General features: G+C 33.8%; 1 protein-coding gene across 1 annotated transcript in view; it reads right to left on the minus strand.

Moving 5' to 3' along the window:
- LOC127872569 (multiple epidermal growth factor-like domains protein 10) overlaps window positions 1-23,308 on the minus strand; it is a 169,084-nt gene extending 145,776 nt beyond the window's left edge. The window contains exons 1-8 of the mRNA XM_052415895.1: window positions 23,137-23,308; window positions 20,024-20,145; window positions 19,538-19,763; window positions 17,019-17,153; window positions 14,854-14,988; window positions 14,305-14,439; window positions 5,066-5,187; window positions 4,580-4,805 (exon numbers count right to left, since the gene is read on the minus strand). Coding sequence (XP_052271855.1) covers window positions 4,580-4,805; window positions 5,066-5,187; window positions 14,305-14,439; window positions 14,854-14,988; window positions 17,019-17,153; window positions 19,538-19,763; window positions 20,024-20,145; window positions 23,137-23,203 — 1,168 coding nt within the window. The 5' untranslated portion in view covers window positions 23,204-23,308. The remainder of the gene's footprint in view (window positions 1-4,579; window positions 4,806-5,065; window positions 5,188-14,304; window positions 14,440-14,853; window positions 14,989-17,018; window positions 17,154-19,537; window positions 19,764-20,023; window positions 20,146-23,136) is intronic.
- Between the last annotated feature and the right edge of the window lie 711 nt (window positions 23,309-24,019).

Below are 24,019 nucleotides of genomic sequence, written 5' to 3' on the forward strand. Positions count from 1 at the left end.
TGTTTCATGGTTTAAGTAAAAATGAATAAGATTAGTAATGCTATCTAACTAAATAGGAATAATCCAATAATATACAAATTTGGAGCACTGTTTGGTAAATGTTTGACCATAGGGAACTTATGTAATGTTACGTGTACGTCCAGCTAAGCACCAAGTATCAAGGACCTTGGCCATTTAAATATACATCAAGGAGATTAAAAGCAGTTATGTTATTTATAAAAACCATAATCCCCACGATGGGACCATTGTTTAAAATGGTCTACACATCATTTCAAAACGTCACAACGATGACTAAATTTTACAGCTGAAAGTCTATTTGTTTCCGAAACACATAATTTTACGTTATTATTGTTTTTAAAATTGAATTACAAAACTATTAAGCTTTATATATTGTATACAGTGCAATTGATAAATGAACACGGCATAATAATTTACATCAACTACCATAACATATACCTTGGAGTTTTAGACTCACCTGTCGTAACTAAACTTAATTAAAATAATATTTAACAAGGGGTTGTTAATGTCAACACTTATTATTTTAATAAACTAACCTATGGACGTTTAAGTGTCATAAACACAAAAATAGTCTTCGAATACGGAATCGTTTCTAAGCACAAGCAAACATTTTTATAATATGTTTAATCGCAAAAGGTAGTAAGTGTAACACACTTTAGGGGAAAGTTTACCCTTTTCTATGAAAATGCACTGCAAAGTGCAGTTTTGAATCGGATATCGAGTATAAAAGCCAGTGCTTTTTGCGAGGATGATTAGACGTTGTACATGCGTGCTTTTAATTATTGACATTAAATTCTATACAACTGTTATTTGTAGATAGACTTTGTTAACGCAGGGACCTATACAAACCTATACAAACAAAGGGATGTGCAACTTTAATGATCCGAAGTACAAGCTTTTTCGCCATTACGCCAAAACAAACGAGACTTCACGCGAGAGCTCAAATTTTCACGGTCGACATTTTATTCAACATGAGAAACTGACACGAGGTATCCGTTAAATTGCTTATACAAGCACAATCATTATTTAAATATTCTTCCGTATAACAGTTTTATTGACATGAGATAGAGCAATTCTTATTTTAAATGTAAAAAAAATGTATTCAAGAACAAGTTTGAATATAACAAGTGTGAGACAAAATTTCATTCACTTTTATAAAGCAACACAACCATTTATTGCTGCAGTCGTCATTTCTTTATAATGATAACAGTCATATTAAACTCAAAGACGTCAACACTAGCTCTAACTGTATAATTAATGCATTTTTCAAAATTTAGCAAATCTTTGCCATCCATATTTCACTTTGTATGTGCAATGCTAGTTAAAACATTGCTTATTTGTTATGTCACATATGAAGAAAATATCATGCCTTATAATTAACTTTCTTAAATCCGATGAACGTTTGTCACAGCTTTTTTCAGTCATTACAAGCTCTTTACTATACATATTAGTATTTTCTTACATTTTGAAGAATTGCGTGGTGTACATTTAATTTGCATTATTTGAAAATTCATAATTTGGTATAAGCTCAAAGAGGATAGAATATGTTTATGTTTTGAATATTTTAACCACCTATAGTCCGATTAACATATGCCGCAGCTTTTTTCCACGGGCTCGCTCATCACAATCTCTATACTTAACATGTTTTTATTTTTACCAATGTTACATTTTGATGCATATTGTGGTTCACATTTTATTTGCATTATATGAAAACTGGTTACCATACGTAAGCTCATAGAATATAGTATTTTAGTCATGTTTTTTTACTTTCAACAATCGTCTGTCCCATTTCTACATATTGAAGTTTTATTCAACAGTCTCGCTCATAACAAGCTCTGAATATTAATTGTTGTTTCCTTCCACAAATTTTACATTTTGATGCATTGTGTGGTCAACATTTGATTTGCATTATTCGAAAACTGGTTACTATGCATAAGCTCGAAGAAAATGGAATTTTAGTCATTTTTGTTCAATAATCTTCTTTCCCATATATACAAGTTGAAGCTTTTTCAATAGGCTCGGTCAGTACAAGCTTTATAATATACATATTGGTATTTGTACACATGTTACATTTTGATTCATGATGTGGTAAATATTTTATGTGAATGTTTTGGTAAGTAATTTTTTATCAGTTTTAAACAACCTTCTGCCCCATTTACATATTTCACAGGTTTAAGTGTAAAGGATCTGTCATTAAATGTACAAGCTCTATTTTTATCATATTGGAATTTTTCTCAATTTCAGAAATTTTATAACTTTTGTAGTTGACAGTATTTTGAATTGTTTAAAAAGTCAAAACTTTATATAAGCTCAAAGAAAAGAGACAATCACTCGTTTGAATTTTAGTTTAAGCATCTAAAAACTAATTTACATATTTCAGTGGAGTTTTGAACCTTCAACTGTGACTGTTTGGTTGTTTTACATATTATTAAAACTTTTATCCTGATTTGCAAGTACAACCAAATCTGACAGTTGAAATAATTAATTTCAAACCAATCTATTTCAAATCATAATGTGTTTAATTTTAAGGATGCCTTAAAAGATCAAAAGGGGTTTTCTTGCTCTTAAATGAAATGTTCGACCTTGCAAATAAAAATACCATGGTGTCAGCAAAATTCAGCTACTTGAAAACCTCAGTTAATAATGACATTGCCACAGTTTCAACTGATTCTGCTTGCACAACATCTGGAATTAGAAAAATAGTGACACAGATGGGTAATCATAGCCATGCTCGACACCCGAATTTGATTCCTTTTCCTACCTGAGACGTACCGCGAACATCCCAGCAACTAAGATATTTCAGATCTACTAGATATAGCATTGGCGACAACAAACTTCACAAAACTAGCCGAAGAACTCAGACAAAATAAAATTCCATTTAAACATATCAATTAATAAACAAAACTGATGGGTTTTTAGCACATCAACATAATCTACCAGTGAAAAGCTCTGCTTTACTCAAAAGTGACATCCAGATTTGTGAGTAAGTTCATAAACAAATGTGTTGCCTTAACTAATTATTAATAGTAAGTATCAAAACTTGTTAAAAAGGGTTATTTGGTATTTTAATTACATTATTTTTTGTGTGTTTTGCTGTAGGTTTTTCAATAATACTACAAAATCCATTTCATCACCAGGTTCAATGGAATGTTCGTGTTGTGTTGTTGACATAATAATCAGAAACGTGTTAGTCATAATAGTAAGTTCTATTTCACATTTCAAATTGGTACTGCACTATCTGGTTCAAAAATATTAGTTTTTTACATGCTATGGATATTTTCTTATTTTTAGTGATACAAGAATTAATGCTTATTACACTTCTAATCATGATTTTATTGTTATCTATTATATATTTCTGAAATGAATAACAACAAGTTTAACTACCATGCATATACTAATTTGTATGTTGCAGTGACGCAATTATTTATATTTTACTATAAGCTGGGATTCATTTTTTTGTAAAAAATTGTTTGCGCACAAGAATGTATATTGTATGTGAAAAGGGAATTGTGCCTTGTGTGGATTTGAACGAATACAATGTTAATCGTAGCAAAACACGAATACCGTGACTTTTTTGTTACTGATTTATACTCAGAAGCACACGTTTTAAGACTTTTGTGATTAACCTTGCTGATAATAATAATGCAATGGCATGCGAAGCTTGAATATCTCGGGAGATAAAAGAACAATTACACATTTTAAGTTGTATGAAATTAACAGGGATTGATAATGCCGATATTTCAAATCGCGGTAACATTTGTTAATTAAACAACCGGTCTTTTGAACATGCACATACGTGCGATATAAAACCGCAAGAATATTCTTGAACAAGATACGATAATTGTAACTCGTCAATGTATCCGGAAATTATGAATACTGCTTGTTAATAAAACCAGTTTATGATTTATTATTAAGACAAACAACGCACGAATGAATGAATGTGTGGTTTGTTTACTAAACAACGTAAGTTTTATATTATAAAACATAACACCATAAATGAGCGAACTATCTCGCAATCGATGTTACTTAGACGCAATATCGATATAGAAATCATTAAATCGATCGTGATCATCAAATATGGCGCACCTGTGTTTTTTGTGCGCGTCGTAACGGGATATTGCGAGGTTTTGAATCCCTTGGTTGTAAAGGTGTCAGGGTAACGTCACATAAATCGAATTCGGCAATGCATTACAAATTTCAAAAATTATATAGTACGCATTGAACAAAATCTTAATGAATGAATATCTTATTTCAATAATATTAAACATATGGATAAACACTCGATGCGATAAAAAGAGTAGGTAAATAAGTATTTCCAAACTATGCTTATACATATTTAACTACATGAATGATCTGACAAGTGATATAGTAATCGCGATCCGTGGATCCCGCGAACCGCGATGTAAAGGCTCAGTGCGTACTAAAAATACATATAAAAAATAAGGCAATACACAAAACCGAGAGGTTAAATAGATCCGAAAACGAAAAGTGCATATTTTGATTTGGAACGTTTTGTTTAGAATCGACACTCAAAAGGGAGCATTCGTCTCATGAGTCGTACCTTGTACGGAGAATGTGTACGTCAGATTGAAACCCCTCGCACCAACCCCGGAGTCTCTGGAGAAGACAATACAGGAGTAGTTCGACTGAGACGTGAACCCCATAGGTGGAACTGTCCCGCAGTACTTCCCGATTGACGGAGAAGATGTGGAAGGTCCATGGAAGAGCTCCAGGTAGTCATAACTGCAATTGGTGTGGACCGCCAGTGCAAAGTCTGTAAAGTTCACCTTAAAACAAAAAAGACAAGTAATTTAGTATGTCTTTATTGTAGTGAAACTGTGGGCGTGTAAAAATACTGAAGCTTGAATATTGTTAATTATTGCCTTTTGATGTAGCATTTTAATAAAAATAAATAATATTATAATAATTTTTAAAGTCTAATATTATGGTTATATAAAGCACTTTCTTTATCAAGTACACAACATGATTGAACAAAAGTATAATACTGTTCGGTTGATCGAACAATAATTAAATGTAAAGTTTGCACATTGATCCAGTAGCCCTCTGGTGCGTTGATGACCCAGGTACATTTAATTTTGCTGCTGTAATTCGATGGGTAGTTGGGGCTCGTGATGACGCCAAATGGGCCCGTCAGGACCCCACCACATTCTATAAAGGCAAGCAATATACGATGATGAAATGAAATTGAAGATTGTGAAGATTTAAAGTAAAGTGCAGTTCAAAACTAGTTTATTTTATCTTCTTTTAATTTACTTAATTAAGTTTAATTTATTATGCAAACATTATATTTTTCAAAATAAACATTAACACTTTTGGTCTGATATATATCTTCTTTTAATTTACTTAATTTAGTTTAATTTATTGTGCAAACCTTATATTTTTCAAAATAAACATTAACACTTTTGGTCTGATATATATTTAAATCAAAATTATTTTTCGACGCTTATAAAGAGACCGAGAAAATGTGAATATTATATTAATGAAAGTGAAATTGCAGGCCTCGTCATACAATGTTTAATAAAGTTAAATAACTTTCGTTAAATAAATATACAAAACGTTGTTAAAACAACATTATTGTATTAATTAAAAGAGCGTGATTTGGTAAATTTTATTATTCATTTGTAATTACGTATTAGACATAAATACTTTAAATGAATTATTTAATTATTTTTTAAAGACATTTAAAACATCATGTGTGACATACATATTGATAAAAAAGTTAAACTTTAAGAGGAATACCTTGTAATTTTTTTTCTCATTCTCAAAATAACTGATTAGCACAATTGAATGTAACAACCTCGCATAGATGAGAAAAACAACAGCATATTTTAATTTGTTTAATGTTACTTGGTGAACTGTTTGATTTCGATAACTGTTGAAATAAACATTTAGAAGAAAGATTAAAGCTATGTTTACACAGCGTTTTATTTAATTTAAGTACGTTGAATGAAAGCACCAATTTTTAATAGTAACATATACAACTATGACACTTCATTGTGCACTGAGGTCTTACAGCCCCCCCCCCCCAAAAAAAAATCCATTAGTTGAAGACAAATATTACGCGCCCCCATGCTCTGTGGATTCGGAGCGAGAGTCTCAAGTATATGCTGACTTATAAATGACAAAGACGTATAAATCTGCAATTCGCAATCAATGGTTAAATGTGACGCTCTGATAATAATTATTTGTATCACAGAGACTGCGGAGCTTATAGGTATGTTATATATATGTTAGGTATATATTGTGTAATGATTTTACTGAAGAAGTTTGCATTCGATTTCTTTGTGTGTACATCACTAGTTTATGTGTGTTTATATTTTGTCTGCAAGGTTTGTTAGGTCTGCAACACTATACCGGTATATTGGTATACAAGTTATATACAATCAAATACAATATAGGTCTCAATGTTCAGAAATCATGTTGGATTCGATTTTGTAGTTTTTATTTAGCGTACAAATCATTGGACAAACAATCAAACAAAGTTATTTTATTGGGCACAGATATACGCCCTTTAAGTGATTGAATTATTGCAGATTTTATCGTTAAGCATCAAATTAATGTGTATTTTGCACTATAACAGTACACACATCAGAAGAAGAATAACATGTACAAGGCTGTAAACACATAATTGCGAACAATGATCAGTAAAATGTGTGGTTGGCTAAGTTGCTACTGTTGATAAATGACAACAATGGTTCAATTCACACCACAATATTATTCAAGATACTCACTATAAAAAATTTCTGAAATAATTCGTATCACTTTTGCGGAATATGCAATAAAATAAACTCACAGTTTAAGTACAACATGTTTCGATATCAAATTACACATTTTACATCTCAGGGCTGGTTGTGTGTGCGTGTAAAGATGCTTAAACCTAAAATAATTAAGAACATATTTCTTGAATAGATATTATAAATGTTCAGAGTTAATATTAACGCGAATTGATATTAAATTATCATATTATATTCCATACTTTAATTTATTGTTTACGTAAGACAAATTCACTTCCTTATATGGTGTGAATAACCAATAATCATTAAAACGCCGAAGTTAGCGCAAGTGTTGCGATGGATATGCGAACAAAAATGAAAATATTTTTTACGCTCGTGGAAACCAACGGTATATTTTGAGACCTTAACATTTATTTCGGATAGCAAAAACATTTTTTTTTCATTTTTAATAAAAGAAAAGGTTTGTCATATTGTATTAAAATGAACTACACATTGTAAAACAAAAAGTAAAGACTTCAACGTTCTTTGGGTCACGAAGTATTTAAGCCCTGCTCTTTTGCGAACATTATGCGCCTTTGAACATGATGCATAATGCTCGCCTGCTTTTTATCAGGACACATATTGTTACATGAAATTAGCTACACCCGTTTATGTGTAGGTAGACATTGTTATTATCACATTAACAAAAAAAAAGAAATGCGTGTCAGATTAAAAAAAAGAGCTGCGCCATGAGCGCATGATACGCCCGTCGTTCGCCAATGAAGTAGTAAGGTAATAAATAACCCTTTGAATCATTTTTTTACTTCAGTTTATTTGTATTTGAATACATGGTTTATTTTATAAGTACATGAGCATGGAAATCACGAAATTTTGACGAACAAAGTCCCATAACTCTGGAACGACAATTCAGAATTCCGTCAAAAACGAAAGGGGATCAGGGTTTATTAATATTAAGATTGTGTTGAAATTTGAAAAAAATCCATCGAAGGATATTTGAGCTACAGTAGGACATTCAATGAAATCACGAAATTTTGACGAACAAAGTCCCATAACTCTGGAACGACAATTCAGAATTCCGTCAAAAACGAAAGGGGATCAGGGTTTATCAATATTAAGATTGTGTTAAAATTTGAAGAAAATCTGTCAAAGGATATTTGACGTAGCGTACGACATTAACAGACGGACGGACGGACGGACGGACGCGGGGTATACCATAATACGTCCCGTCATAGACGGGCGTATAAAAAGGGCCATAATTCTTACAAAATGCTTGATACAGTTATCTGCTCTTGTTTATAGGTTGGGGTCATGTTGGTAAAGAAGTATGCAAAATATTAAAGCAATATGTCAAGGGACAATGAAAATATTTGGGGTGGTACACAAACTTTAACATTTGCACGCTAACGCTAACGGGAACGCTAACGCCGATGCCGGGGTGAGTAGGATAGCTCCACTATATATATTTCATATATAATAGTCGAGCTAAAAACTACACAACTTATACTTGTACAGAGCTTGTACAGTGAGATGTTTAAATTAACCACCCACACATTTCCAATGTTGAGAAGGTTAGCACACTGGGTTGTCCAATAAGTGTAAGAAGAATACTTTACCTCATGTTACCATTACCTGATTTACAAACATGATGAATAAAATCAGTAACTGCTTTTACGACCTACACCACTGTAAGAAATGGTTGATATTTCAACTTACGACAGCCGACTTCATCTGAGCCATCTTCACACTGCGGTCTGCCATCACACCTCATCACTGCCTCCACACAGTTCCCATCAGCACATGTATACTGGTCCCCACGGCAACCTTAAGAGGTTACATGCTACCATAAACACCATAGTCGAACATTGCTACAACCATAACAACAGTGATCTGTTTGTATAATACAAAATGTTATTATTATTGTTTAAAGAACACTTTGGCTATATGGTGGGACAAAATGCATCTGTCAGTCAAAAATGTGTACATACATAAAACAATCACTGCTGCAAAATTGTCAATTAGTTGTTCAATAATCTTAAAAATATATAAATATAAAAGTGGTTATAGACCCAACACAATTTTATATTTATGTAATTTATTTAATTTAATTAGATAAATTATTTATAAAAAGCAATGACAAAAATCTGTAGTCATGAGTAGTCATCTCATACTGACCAACAATGTTGACCCTGACACGGTCAGTGTTGGTCTGCCCCCTGGCGTCCTGTACCAACAGAGAGAACTCGTACTGACCGACCCTCAGCCCACGCACACGAATCACTGGCCCTTCTTGCAGGGCCCCATCCGCTCCCAGCTGGCTCCACACATAGCGCACTATGGCCTTGTCATCGGTGGAAAGGGAGCCATTCAGTGTGATCTCCAGGTTAGGCCTGTACCTCTCAGTGATATCAACACCAGCGTTAGCCACTGGGGGGTCATCTTCTGCAGAGAAATATACTTAGTGACATACCTTACCTCATATGCTTCAAAATTGTAACAAATAACCTAAAATTATTTAATACTTCTAGTTTTATGAATAACAAAACCCTGCAAGGTGCATGAGTATGCGACTCCATGATGTGAATACTCACTGCAGCCCTCCTCATCTGAGCGGTCCTCACACTGCGGTATACCGTCACAGCGCATACGGCCTTGCACACAGTTGCCGTACCTGCATGTGAACTCATCTGACCTGCACGCTGAAATATGCAGGGGAGCTGGCATTGAAATTTACAGTAGAGCTGGCTTTGGTAGCATGAAATGTACAGTGGAACTGGCATTGGTAGCATGAAATATACAAGGGAGCTGGAATTGAAATAAACAGTGGAACTGAAATTAATAGCATGACATGTACATGTTAGCTGACTTTGGCAGCATGAAATGTACAGCGGGACTGGAATTGGTAGCATGAAATATACAAGGGAGCTGGAATTGAAATAAACAGTGGAACTGAAATTGGTAGCATGACATGTACATGTTAGCTGGCTTTGGTAGCATGAAATGTACAGTGGAGCTGGCATTGTTAAATGTGCAGTGGAGATTGCATTGTGAAATGAATAGCGGAATTGGCATCGTAAAAAACAGTGGAGCTGGCATTGTTAAATGTTCAGTGGAGCTGGTATTGTGAAATGTATAGTGAAGCTGGCATTGTAATAAACAGTGAAGCTGGCATTGTGAAATGTACAGTGGAGCTGCCATTGTAAAATAAGCAATGACACTGCCATTGTGAAATGAACACTGGACCTGGTATTGAAATAAACCGTGAAGCTGCCATTGTGAAATATGCATTTGAGCATGCATTGAAATGTACAGGAGCACGCATTGAAATGTACAGGAGCACGCATTGAAATGTACAGGAGCACGCATTGATATGTACAGGAGCACGCATTGAAATGTACAGGAGCACGCATTGAAATGTACAGGAGCACGCATTGAAATGTACAGGAGCACGCATTGAAATGTTCAGGAGCATGCATTGAAATGTACAGGAGCACGCATTGAAATGTACAGGAGCACGCATTGAAATGTGCAGGAGCACGCATTGAAATGTACAGGAGCACGCATTGAAATGTACAGCGGAGCAGGCATAAGTAGCAATCTTCATTCACTACACCACTGAGCACTTCCAACCTGATCAAACTATTTACTTATAACTAATTTAACTCAAGCAAAGATCACTTTAAAACCCTCAGTAGCTTTAAGCACATAGTCCAAGCAAAATAATGATAAATTACAAGATGAACCTCTATTTACTCTTACTTCAATAGTTACTTTATTAGTAAAAACTTAAAAACTCAAGAACATGTTTGGTCCTAAATCATGTAAAATATTGCAATTTACCCTCCATAAAGACTATTGGGCCCATTTTACTACTTATTTAAGATGAACATGCAATATCCTTTTTGATAAATATTCTACATTGTTCATACAAAAATATCCAAGACAATATTGATATTATAATGAGCATTTCAGTTTTTGGGCTAGTTTTGACAAATTCATGATTGATGAGAGACTCCAGGTACCTTTCCTGCATTCGAGTTCATCAGTGCCATCCTCACACTGGGACAGCCCATCACAGCGCATGCTGGCAGGCACACAGGACAGGTCTCTACACTGCCACAGGTTGGGACCACAATCCTTAGCTGCAACAAACACAAACCACATATATACACTAAATATTATTATACTTTCATTTTGATCAGCTTTATAAAAAAAAAGAGCTGCGCCATGAGCGCATGATACGCCCGTCGTTCGCCAATGAAGTAGTAAGGTAATAAATAAACCTTTGAATCATTTTTTTACTTCAGTTTATTTGTATTTGAATACATGGTTTATTTTATAAGTACATGAGCATGGAGCGCCGTCTCCTTGACATTCAACAAAGTCCCATAACTGTGGAACAACAATTCAGAATTCCGTCAAAAACGAAAGGGGATCAGGGTTTATCAATATTAAGATTGTGTTGAAATTTGAAAAAAATCCATCGAAGGATATTTAAGCTACAGTAGGACATTCAATGAAATCACGAAATTTTGACGAACAAAGTCCCATAACTCTGGAACGACAATTCAGAATTCCGTCAAAAACGAAAGGGGATCAGGGTTTATCAATATTAAGATTGTGTTAAAATTTGAAGAAAATCTGTCAAAGGATATTTGACGTAGCGTACGACATTAACAGACGGACGGACGGACGGACGGACGGACGCGGGGTATACCATAATACGTCCCGTCATAGACGGGCGTATAAAAAGGGCCATAATTCTTACAAAATGCTTGATACAGTTATCTGCTCTTGTTTATAGGTTGGGGTCATGTTGGTAAAGAAGTATGCAAAATATTAAAGCAATATGTCAAGGGACAATGAAAATATTTGGGGTGGTACACAAACTTTAACATTTGCACGCTAACGCTAACGGGAACGCTAACGCCGATGCCGGGGTGAGTAGGATAGCTCCACTATATATATTTCATATATAATAGTCGAGCTAAAAACTACACAACTTATACTTGTACAGAGCTTGTACAGTGAGATGTTTAAATTAACCACCCACACATTTCCAATGTTGAGAAGGTTAGCACACTGGGTTGTCCAATAAGTGTAAGAAGAATACTTTACCTCATGTTACCATTACCTGATTTACAAACATGATGAATAAAATCAGTAACTGCTTTTACGACCTACACCACTGTAAGAAATGGTTGATATTTCAACTTACGACAGCCGACTTCATCTGAGCCATCTTCACACTGCGGTCTGCCATCACACCTAATCACTGCCTCCACACAGTTCCCATCAGCACATGTATACTGGTCCCCACGGCAACCTTAAGAGGTTACATGCTACCATAAACACCATAGTCGAACATTGCTACAACCATAACAACAGTGATCTGTTTGTATAATACAAAATGTTATATTTGAGCTACAGTTGGACATTCAATGAAATCACGAAATTTTGACGAACAAAGTCCCATAACTCTGGAACGACAATTCAGAATTCCGTCAAAAACGAAAGGGGATCAGGGTTTATCAATATTAAGATTGTGTTGAAATTTGAAAAAAATCCATCGAAGGATATTTAAGCTACAGTAGGACATTCAATGAAATCACGAAATTTTGACGAACAAAGTCCCATAACTCTGGAACGACAATTCAGAATTCCGTCAAAAACGAAAGGGGATCAGGGTTTATCAATATTAAGATTGTGTTAAAATTTGAAGAAAATCTGTCAAAGGATATTTGACGTAGCGTACGACATTAACAGACGGACGGACGGACGGACGGACGCGGGGTATACCATAATACGTCCCGTCATAGACGGGCGTATAAAAAAGAAATTATTTCTTATTTTAACCATTTTAAACATATGTATATACGCCTTATGCAACTAGAAATTGGTTGGTAAATACTTGTTTGAGACAGCAAAACTATGCTTCAGCAAATAAAACTACATAAATGGCCTGTCAAGCTATATCGCTATCACGATGATTGGATCCTGAGGCCGCGATGATGTCACGGATCTGCGTGGGGATCGCCATTTGAGACATTTGCGTAAATATCGAGAATTACACTAACAAAACCTGATTTGCGGACATGATGGTGTCGACTGTGATGTACAAAGTTGTGCGGAATTGTTGTGCACAAAATAGGCTTATATAGGCTAATATACATTAAATCAAAATCACATAATAATGTCATGGTTTACTGAACATAGATAATTCTGATCGACTTAATAAATTCAAAGCTGTCCGAAAGCAATTAATAATAGATAAAACATCATTGAAAAAATGACAATGTCTCGTAAGCTTAGGCATTTCTGACACAATTCAGTTAAATATATAATTGCATTGTGTCAAAAACTGTGATGAATGTAAACATATATATTTGAAATATTAAACATTATAGCTAATATTAGTAATCATTTTGTATCACGGCAATAAGCTTGACAGACGTGTTTTGAGACACAAATAATCAAGTCAATGAACGAAATATGCTTAAATTTTTATATATTTGTGTACAGCAGACTTCCTGTACATAAAAATATGCGATCTTTGCGTATGACGGGCATTTAAAATTGTACTTGGATGTTATGGTTAAATATCAAACTTTGGAAGCAGACGTTCTCTGTTTATCACTAAGATCAAGCCAATTAAACAACTGTGTTAAGCAATAATACAATTATGTTGAAATATAATTTTACTTTTGTGAAAGTGAAGAATTCTCTGAAATTCAGATTGTAATAAGAGATAATTGCTGAATAATAATGTCGTTTAATCATGAAACATCGGTCGATAAATGGAATGACAAAATAAAATGTAAGGAAAAATAACGGATTGTACAAACATGCAAAACTGCGTGGAGCACGAGAGATTTCCAGACAATTTATTATTGAATCAGTAACATACATTGTTGTCATAACGGAACAATTGCGTCCATTAATATGCACATTCATTATTGCGACAATAATCATCAAGATGGTAGCAGGTTATATCGTCGATGCAATGATATATAGAGGGGAAGCTAGCCCCAATTTAGCATGGATTAAACACATAGTCTCATTCATGCGTAAACGCCGCGTTTTCATATTCATATCGCATCTTATAAGACAAATCATTAAAAATGTGTTGTTACTTTTGCTAAATGTATGTCGTTTTACAATAACCAATACTTTAAAGTGCCGTGTTTTGCGTAATTTCAAAATTGTTTTTTGATTTGAAATATATTTCTTAAGCAAGCGTATCTTTGTTAGTGTACGGTCTGTACTGTGCAATTATCTTATAACAATTATAACTGTGCATGAGATTTCAATTTATCCGCCTTTTACTCCTTCCAAATAAATCCCGAAATCACTGTAAATAACATATGTGTTCATACATATCTTTGCATGAGATGATGAAATAAGATTCAATATATAGTCAGTTGTCTATAGATCTAGGGTCATATTTCGAAGCTACCTTATGCCATTTGCATATATGAGATCAGTATTTTACTTTCGTGTGTCTGCTGTTTATGTAATGAAATTGTAAACTTACTTTCATTACACGCTTTTCCTGTCCATCCGTCTTTACAGCCACCATTTCCACATGCACCCGTAACACCGTCACATGGACCCAAACGACAATGGCATAGCTTTGAACAGTTAACGCTGTACCTTCCGGTTGGGCAGCCTGCAAAAAAAAACTGAATATTCAGATAACCTGAGTGGCTTGTATTTTATTTTACAATTAAATATAATTTCAAAATTACGTTATACCTAAAGTCAAAATCTTGCTTCCAATAACATTGTATCAATTAAGCACGCTAGTATTTGTAACGTGTGTCTTCGAAATACAGTAAATTCATATAAATGATCACTATTTATGTGCATTTCATTAATATTCTCAAATTATTAATCTTATTCGTATACATATACTGCTGAACATTTTGTATTTGTTTGTTTTCACTTATACACACATAAAATGGTCAGTATGTTGTCAGAATTCTAGAATATTATATGTGGGCGCTACCTTTGTTATTTGCTTATACGAGATGTTTGATTCATGTGTATGGTGTTGTTTAATTACCATAAATTGAGTACTTACTTTCATTACACGCTTTTCCTGTCCATCCGTCTTTACAGCCACCATTTCCACATGCACCCGTAACATCGTCGCATGAACTCACACGGCAATGACATTGCTTAGAACAGTTCACGCTATAACTTCCGGGTGGGCAGCCTGACATAGAAAAATTGTGGTGTATTCATGATTTGATAGTAAGTACATGTGTATATTGTTTCTTACGTTACAATAACTGCAAAATGGATTTCAAAGCTCGAGTATGGTATGAAAGTACTGAGGGTGTATATCCCTTACACCATCAGTTACTGACTGTGTAACTATTATATCACAACCGACAACTCGATTACTCCGTGTGTATGGAAATTATTTTTATATATAAATGGTCTATTTACCTGAATGGAAATTATTGAAAGATGAGCGTATACAACGCAATGTTTGCATATTGTCTTATATATTAAATCGAAACCACAAAAACAAATTTTGTTTTGATGATCACTCCTCATTAAATTTGTCATTCCATATAGGATACACAATGATTACAACTGAGCGATTTTGCAATACATAGATTGTACTACGAAAATGAGTCAACAGATGTCAATTATTTCCATGTTGGTTTAAGGTTTTTGTATCTGAATTTTATATTATTTAACTTAAGAATTTGTGTATATGGTATTAAGTCTTTAAGAATATTAATTAATTTGGTGTTGCGACAAACAGTAAAAACGTCTATTTTTTCGCAGAGTTTGAGTGACCAAAATGTATTCATACAGTACAGAATGATAATGGATACGTATAGTATTTAAGAATGTTGACTACGCGCATGTTATATAAAATTACCGGAGCAGTAACATGTCAATAAAATGCGAGGTTAGCATAAGGATACGTGCAATTACCAATCAGCGTTACAGTACGTTCTCGCTTGTCGCTGCATCATTCAATCACAATATACCAACATGTAAATATTGGTTATCCCCGAACCTGGTGCAAACTATTTGTATTTTGCGTGTGTAAGCGTTTTCTTCACAACGGTCGCGTTTTAAGTAAATAGTTCATCATGAAAGTATTCTTCAATAAGGCCCATTTAAAAAGCGGCATTTTTAGACCATTTAACACCAATTGATTTTGTTCACCTAATTCAAAACTTGTGTTGCTAGATACATGATGTAATATAGTGGCATACATGTTGTTTGTATATGGGGATTAGTTGATTTCCACATTAAGTAAATCAAATATACTATGGTGAATCATTGTGCTTTTTTGTAAATTAACTGCAATTAGATTAAAATAAAGATGTATCAATAATTGCCTCTTAAATTTATACCGAGAATATACAAAACATTGCAAGAGCCTGTTGAAGACTGTCACGGCCGGTTTGAGCAAACTGTCTTTAGCTCTACATATAAAACACAGTATATATAAATGTAGCATTATATCTATTTCAACGTCGCGAACATGCCTGTTGACCATGCAAACTGGGAATCATCCCAAATATAACAACTGTTAAACCATGTAAAACTGTCTAAATCAGAAATACAAGTAAAACGTGTTATATTCGTAACGAAAATGACTTATTAGTCGACAGGCATTTAATCATTTGCATAATGTTTACGTGATTAAACACGTATTATGTACTACAAATATTTTTAAAATCGCTACATTTACCCCAATGTCTGTAGAGGTTCATCCTCCAATCAGCGCCACATTTAACTTTTCTATTGCCCGGACAATCATTTCTACACTCTGACTCTAGTGTTTGGGTTGCATAATTAAGCGTATTTCCACAGCGGCAAAACTTCCACGACTTATTGCAAACAAAAATAACATATATTGATAGCATTACCGTTGTTTACGAATAAGCAATATAAGATTGTCTTAATATCTAACAGTTCTAAAGTATCATAACTGTTTCGTTGTTTGTTTACTAAATGTATGCATGCTTTGATAACATATTTCGGCCAATCTTCAAATTGAAGACATTATAAAGGTGAAATACGCGTACGTTCAACTTTATACAATCACAATAATAATACAAAGGTTAAACACCAAATGTACAAGAAATAGGGAACACATAGGGATTAAGCCTAATATAGTTAATTGTCATAACCAATTGGTTTTATTTTTATCTTTTGATACCATTGTGTTGAGTTAATGTCTGCTCTATGCAAGTGCTACATTTAATCCACAACAAACCTCCACTCCGAAAAACTTGTAGTTGCTGCAGTTTTTTGAACACTCGGCTGGTGAGTTCGAATCAGACAAGTGTTCATATTCTGCAAGTATTCGGTTGCCGCTATCTGGATAACAGCCCATATAAATGCTACCTGTAAATATATGTTTTATGATCCTAAATTTATCAAAGAACTCATACGTGTAAAGAAAGAATCGACACTATAATGCCATATATAATTGAAACATCGATTTACTGATATATATAAATTTATCATAAGTATTTTATACCAAATAATTTTCGGGCGTGTTCATCATCCTTTTAAACCATGTCCGTAAGGTTTGGTTACGATTCGGAATGGTTATTACGAATGTATATTTCATGGTTTAAATACAAATTGATGGCATAAGTATTTTTATTAAATAATAAGTAAAAATCAACAATAGAAAACGTAGGGATGGGCGCCCTTGGGTAAATGTTTGATCAAAGGTCACTCATGTCAGTTTATATATATTACAAGCTTATCACTCAGTATCAATAACCCTGACCATGTAAATATAAAGCAAGGACATTTAGAAAAAATGTGTTATTTGAATAAAACATGTTCCCTAAGAAAAGAACCTGCAAAGCATTATTCAACGTAAAAACGACGACACAATTTAACAGCTTAAAGTCCGTGCAATAGCGACGAACGTATTTGTAGATTATTTTTATTTTCAGAATTGGATTACACAACTATAAAGCTCTGTATATTTAAGAAAATAGGAAAAGGTTTACATTGATAAATTAAAACACGGTATAATGAAAGCAGCAAGTACCATACCATACATCTCGGAGTTTTACACTAAACTGTCGCAACTAAACGAAACGAACATAACAATTAAGCAATCAGTTTGTAATTTCAACTCGAATCATTTTAATAAACTAACTTAAGAGCATGCACGAAATATTAAGTGCCGAATAACAAATATAGTATGCGTACACGGACTCATTGTTAAGGACAGGCATTCAATTTTATAATATGTTTATTAGCAATAAGTAGTATTTAAAGCACACTTTGAACGAAATACGGTAGGTATTTGTCCAAATAATTGTCTCGACCATTGTAGCAATAGTGACAGCATACATATATATGTAAATGTGATTTAATTTAGAGATAAAGTTGGCCATATTCTAAAAACATGCAATGCAAATTGTAATTTTATTCGGTATTCAATTATTATAGCCCACACTTTTCGCGCGGTAATGAGACGTTGTACATGAAATATAAAGAAGTGAAACTCCAGCTGCTGGAGTAGTATTGAATTATTATTATAAACAATTAGTAGGTCCTTTATTTAAGGCAAGTGACCGATTGCCAAAACAGTAGTATAAGAAAGGTCTTAAACAAGGTTTCTAAAAATAATAAAAATACAACACCACTACCAGCCTCTGAAGGCTGAAAATAAAACAACATCGAAGATGTGTACGGGGATACACCCTACTGCATCCACGCAGCACACATCAAACTGTTGTGCAATGCAATATAAAGAAGTGAAACTCCAGCTGCTGGAGTAGTATTGAATTATTATTATAAACAATTAGTAGGTCCTTTATTAAAGGCAAGTGACCGATTGCCAAAACAGTAAGTATAAGAAAGGTCTTAAACAAGGTTTCTAAAAAAAACAAAAAAAAACAATACCACTACCAGCCTCTGAAGGCTGAAAATAAAACAACATCGAAGATATGTACGGGGATACACGCTACTGCATCGACGCCGAACACATCAAACTGTTGTGCAATGCAATATAAAGAAGTGAAACTCCAGCTGCTAGAGTAGTATTGAATTCTTATTATAAACAATTAGTAGGTCCTTTATTTAAGGCAAGTAACCGATTGCCAAAACAGTAAGTATAAGAAAGGTCTTAAAAAAGTTTTCTAAAAATAATAAAAAACACAATACCACTACCAGCCTCTGAAGGCTGAAAATATAACAACATCGAAGATATGTACGGGGATACACGCTACTGCATCGACGCAGCACACATAAAACGTTTGTGCAATGCAATATGAAGAAGCATGATTTCCGCCTGCTTCTTATCAAGACACATTATTCCGGAGAGCTGTTATTTGTAGATAGACTTTATTAACGTCACATTAACCAAATTCAGAAAGCGTTTCGGATTTCAAAATTTCAATAGTTTGCGTTTGACAAAATCCTTCTTGGAATACTATACATTTTGCATAATTTAGAAAAATATGGATTTAACACTTGATGCATCAAAATGGTAGATAAACGTGTTTGAGATGGCCAAATATGCTTTTGAACATTTAACTACAATAATCACCTTAAAAGTAATATTGTCATCGTGATCCGTGGATCTCGCGAACCGCGATGTAACGGATATGTGCATTAAATTTTTTAGAGACGAATATTTAAAAAAAAAATGTATGAAAGAAAAAGTCGAGAGGTTATAATGATCTGAAAGGTGCAGATTTTGATTTCGAACATAGTTTAAATCGACATGCAAAACAGATCATTATCATAATGCATCCTACCTTTTAAGGAGAATGTGTACGACAAATTGAAGCCCCTCGCACTAACGCCGGAGTCTGTGAAGAAGACAATACGGGCATTGTTTGATTGCGACGTGAATCCTCTAGGTGGGACTGTCCCGCAGAACTTTCCGATTGACGAAGAAGAAGCGGAACGCCCGTTGAAGAGTTCCAGGTAGTCATAATTGCAATTGGAGTTGTCCTCCAGTGCAAAGTCTGTAAAGTTCACCTCAAACACAAAATAAAAGTAATTGATTGTGGCTTTATTGTAGTGAAACTGTGGCCGTGTAAAACATATTGTAGCTTGGATGACGTCTTATTTTTTATTACCTTTTAATTTTAATAAAAATGAATAATATTACATTAATTTAAGATGTCATATATTATGATAACATAATTCAATTTTTTAATTAAATGTCCCACATATATAAAAAAAACGTATACGTGTTGCTGGTTGATTTAACAATAATTAAAATGGTAAGTATTCACATTGATCTGATAGCCCTCTGGTGCGTTGATGATCCATGTACATTCAACATCGTTACTGTAATGCGACGGAAAGTTGGGACTCGTGATGACGCCAAATGGATCTGTCAAGACCCCACCACACTCTGTAAGGGCAAGTGATACAATATTTTGAAATGAACTTGAATGAGCATGTTGAAGATTCGCAGTAAAATACATTTTAAAATAGACTGTGCCCTATTTAATCGGAGCCAATAAAAAGCGTTAGAAAATGTTAATATTCTTATATATTCATTTAAAAATCAAACACAACCTAAAGTTGTAAGATTCAATAATTAATTTACGAATACGGAAAAAGGAACCAATTCCCTGTTTCTTATTTAAACCGAAAAATATTTTTGGAACTAGTCATCTAAAGGTATCATATTAAATAAGTTTAAACATATGAATTTCAGTTTGCATTTACATGAATTCCGTGCACAGTAATTTGTGGATTGACCTGGAAGTTCTACTAAGTTTATTGTAAGTCTTTCCACGAGCATTAATAAAAGATTTACTAGATCAGAATGACTTTGCATTAGAGGATATCAAAGAGTGGTTGTGGTAGGAAGAACGTGCATACAGAGATATGGTGGTAAAGAGATAGAGAAATGGAAGCGGAGCTAGAGTGGCAGAACGAGGTTGGAACTAGACTTAGATGGAGCTTGAGAACACGTGAGGATTATATATATGAGGGACTTGGTTCTGAATGCGTCCCATCGAAGCGTTAAGATTTATAAATTCAGGTATGTACTGCTGCAAAAATATTGCAGTTGTTATCCTTAGGAAGAAGATATTTCCAATGAGCAATAACTCTGTTGAGGGCATGCAAAAGTTCTAGAGTTCAAAAGACGCACTCGAACGGTGGAGTTCAATGTTAAGTTTAAAAAAAGTGGCTTGCTGTTTCGTCTTCGCCATAGGAGCAAAGTGGGCATTGTATTATGTTTTTAACTGTATTGACCATCTGAAAGCACCCTGCAGTGTGTACGTATTCGCGAATGTATTATCTGGGACTTAAGTTTGCCATTATAATAATATTTTGGAATTTTGAACGCTGATAATGGAAGACCTTTTTAAAATGAGAAGATGGATGCTGCGTTCGATTTCCGGTGGTAAGTCTTTTGTACGCACGGTTTGTAGATGAGATAAAAGAGTTGAAGTAGATCGCAGTTCTAGCTCTGGGAATATAAATTAATTGGTTATTCTAGTGGTCGTTGGTTTCGTGTTGACAGGTAAGAAAGATATAGTCGTAGGTAGGCTGTTAGTCATTTTGTAAAAAAGAGTGAGTTTCTGTTTAGATCTAGGATCACTTAAGTTTCCCATCCGGCTTCTTCCGAAAGCATTTCAATATAGATTAATTTCGTGTCACCTGTGACCTGGGACCTTTTGTAGATCATGGCGGCCCATAATGGTTTATCAATGCTCAAGATCGCCGGACAAACGATTTGTCGATTGAACAAGTGGTGCATCGTGCAATTAACAACGCTTTGCGTAATTTTCCGCTATGACGTGAATCGTGTGAACGGAGTGAATGCAGTTTATTATGTGGCGAATATGGCAAGTCGTTCCGATTGTAATATTGTCAATTCATCCGTATAATAACGTGTGATGAAATGTACAACAAAAGCATTGATTAATTCAAGTCAAATTTAATGTGTGTTTCAACTTCCTCATGTACAGAGAATTTCTTCACATATACAACAATTTTACATTAATAAATTGGTTTGTGCATGAGTATTATAAAAAACCTTATTCTGCAAATGATTACATGACTTGACGTGTTATCCCTCCGTCAACTGCTCTGTTTAGAAACTGAAATATTACATACGCGACATACATCGATTGCCACGTCTGCAGATCACGTGTGCAAAATAACCAATGAAAATGTATCACGTGAGCAGAGAACCAATGAAAAGGTGCTCACGGGAATTGATGCATACATATGGAATCGACTGATGATTGATAGTAATTGCTTAAGGCGAGGAACTATTTCTAAAAAATAAAATAAAAAATAGTCACGTTTTTATCATCATATGATTTATTCAAAATTTAGTAACTACCTAAATATTATAATGTCCCAAATAATATTTCTAAAAGAAATAACTCAATATGTTTTCTTTCACATTATTGTATATTCTTTACGTGACACAATAAAACGCGTTTTTAGACAATAAGATAAATGACGATAACCTGATATGTGTATGCGTTGGAGAACAAAGTTGTTATTCATTAAAACATGCATGAACATATTGAGACTATTCGATACAACTTTTTAATGTACTAGATGAACGTTGGCGATCTTTTGGATACTTTTATTCTGATAATACACTTATGACATAAGTAGGCTTAATATTTGTTCAATGTTCAATGTAAGATCTTTTTTTCTCCGGATACTCTGGCTCCCCACACAACATAAAACCACAACTAAATTGAAAGATCTTTCGGTAACAACGAACAAGCTGGAAATTGCAGCTATACAATTAAAATGTATCCCATCTGTCGTGAGTCTAATAAAGTTAATTAGGTACTACCAATTACTGTTTGTTGAAACTGTTCACTTCAATAAATGAAACTTCTACAACTGTTCTACCACTTTAATATTATATTGTCCAAAAGCGACAACAGATTAGTTAAATCGGTTTGGCTAAAATAAAATAAGTATCGGTTTAATTTGCCACTCATTTAATCTTGAAAACAAATATGTAGACAGCAAATATAAAAAAAAACATTAAGCGAAGGGACTGCTTTTAATGAGGTGATGTTTGTCAAGCGTAATTTAATCAATAATATATCTTTGTTATTTGATATAAACGCGCACTAACACGGGATACCATCTAACGAGCCGCTTTAGAGGCAGGCGAATAACTAAATCTATCTCTCTATTAAGTGACATTAAAAATAAATTTTAAACATATTAAAACGCATTGTATTGACGTAATTAAATGAAAAAAAAATATTGGAATAATAGTTAAAACCGCCTAATTGAAATGTTATTTAGTATAATTCATATTAACAGCGAACAATTAATATTATCGTCTATTTCATCCTTATACAAATGACAAAAGTTCGAATAACAATAAAGAAAGTTGAAATCATACCTGCGCATGTGCATGAATTCAAATAAAATCCGAATATTAACAAAGCTATCGTTTGAAGTGTATACATTATGAGAACATTACATTTTGTTCTGGCGTTACTAACAATGTTATGTCTATTTATCAACCTAAATCGTGATACACGTCAATAATTTATTTCAGTGCATTGCACCCATGAACGATCTGGTAGAAATGAGCTGTCTTACAAGATTATAACAATGGTTTGTCAATATGTTGTCAGGCTTGTTTGATGGCGAACGTGAGTGATTTCGGAAACGTATATTTTCAAGAGTCAACCGGATACCGTCTTTATGCCTCATTTCCTGTTTCAAATTCTAAGAATTGTGTTTATTATCATCTTTTTAGCTAATTACCTCTCGATCGTTGTATTTTCAATGTTAATTTTTATAAACTCTTACTTATTAGTTATCGAAGAAGTATTCTGAGCGATTCGAGTTTGAATAAGGAAAATAGTGCTTCCCTTGATCTGTTAGTACCTGATTGTTTTTATTTCTTGTAAACATTTATTAGCTCGACTACGTGGTCTGTACCTTCATTATATAAAATCGTAAACTTGTTACAAAAATAACGTCAACAGCTGCCGAAGAATTACACTTAGAAAAATATATTCTATATGATTGGTCGATGATTGATCACTCGGTACTTTATAAGCACATAAGCACACAAAAAATCAAACTATGCGATGTGAAAGGTCGGAGTGATAACTATGGCAAAAGCAACGATAATCCCATTTGTGTCATTATTATTTGTATTATAATTGTCAATATAAATTTTATAAAATATTTACAATTAAATTAGACAAAGATTTCGTAAGTGGTTGCAAACATGCAACGTCCTGAATGATCTTAAAGGGACCGTCAACCAG

The sequence above is a fragment of the Dreissena polymorpha genome, chromosome 3 (assembly GCF_020536995.1).
Source record: "Dreissena polymorpha isolate Duluth1 chromosome 3, UMN_Dpol_1.0, whole genome shotgun sequence".
NCBI classification, from domain to species: domain Eukaryota; kingdom Metazoa; phylum Mollusca; class Bivalvia; order Myida; family Dreissenidae; genus Dreissena; species Dreissena polymorpha.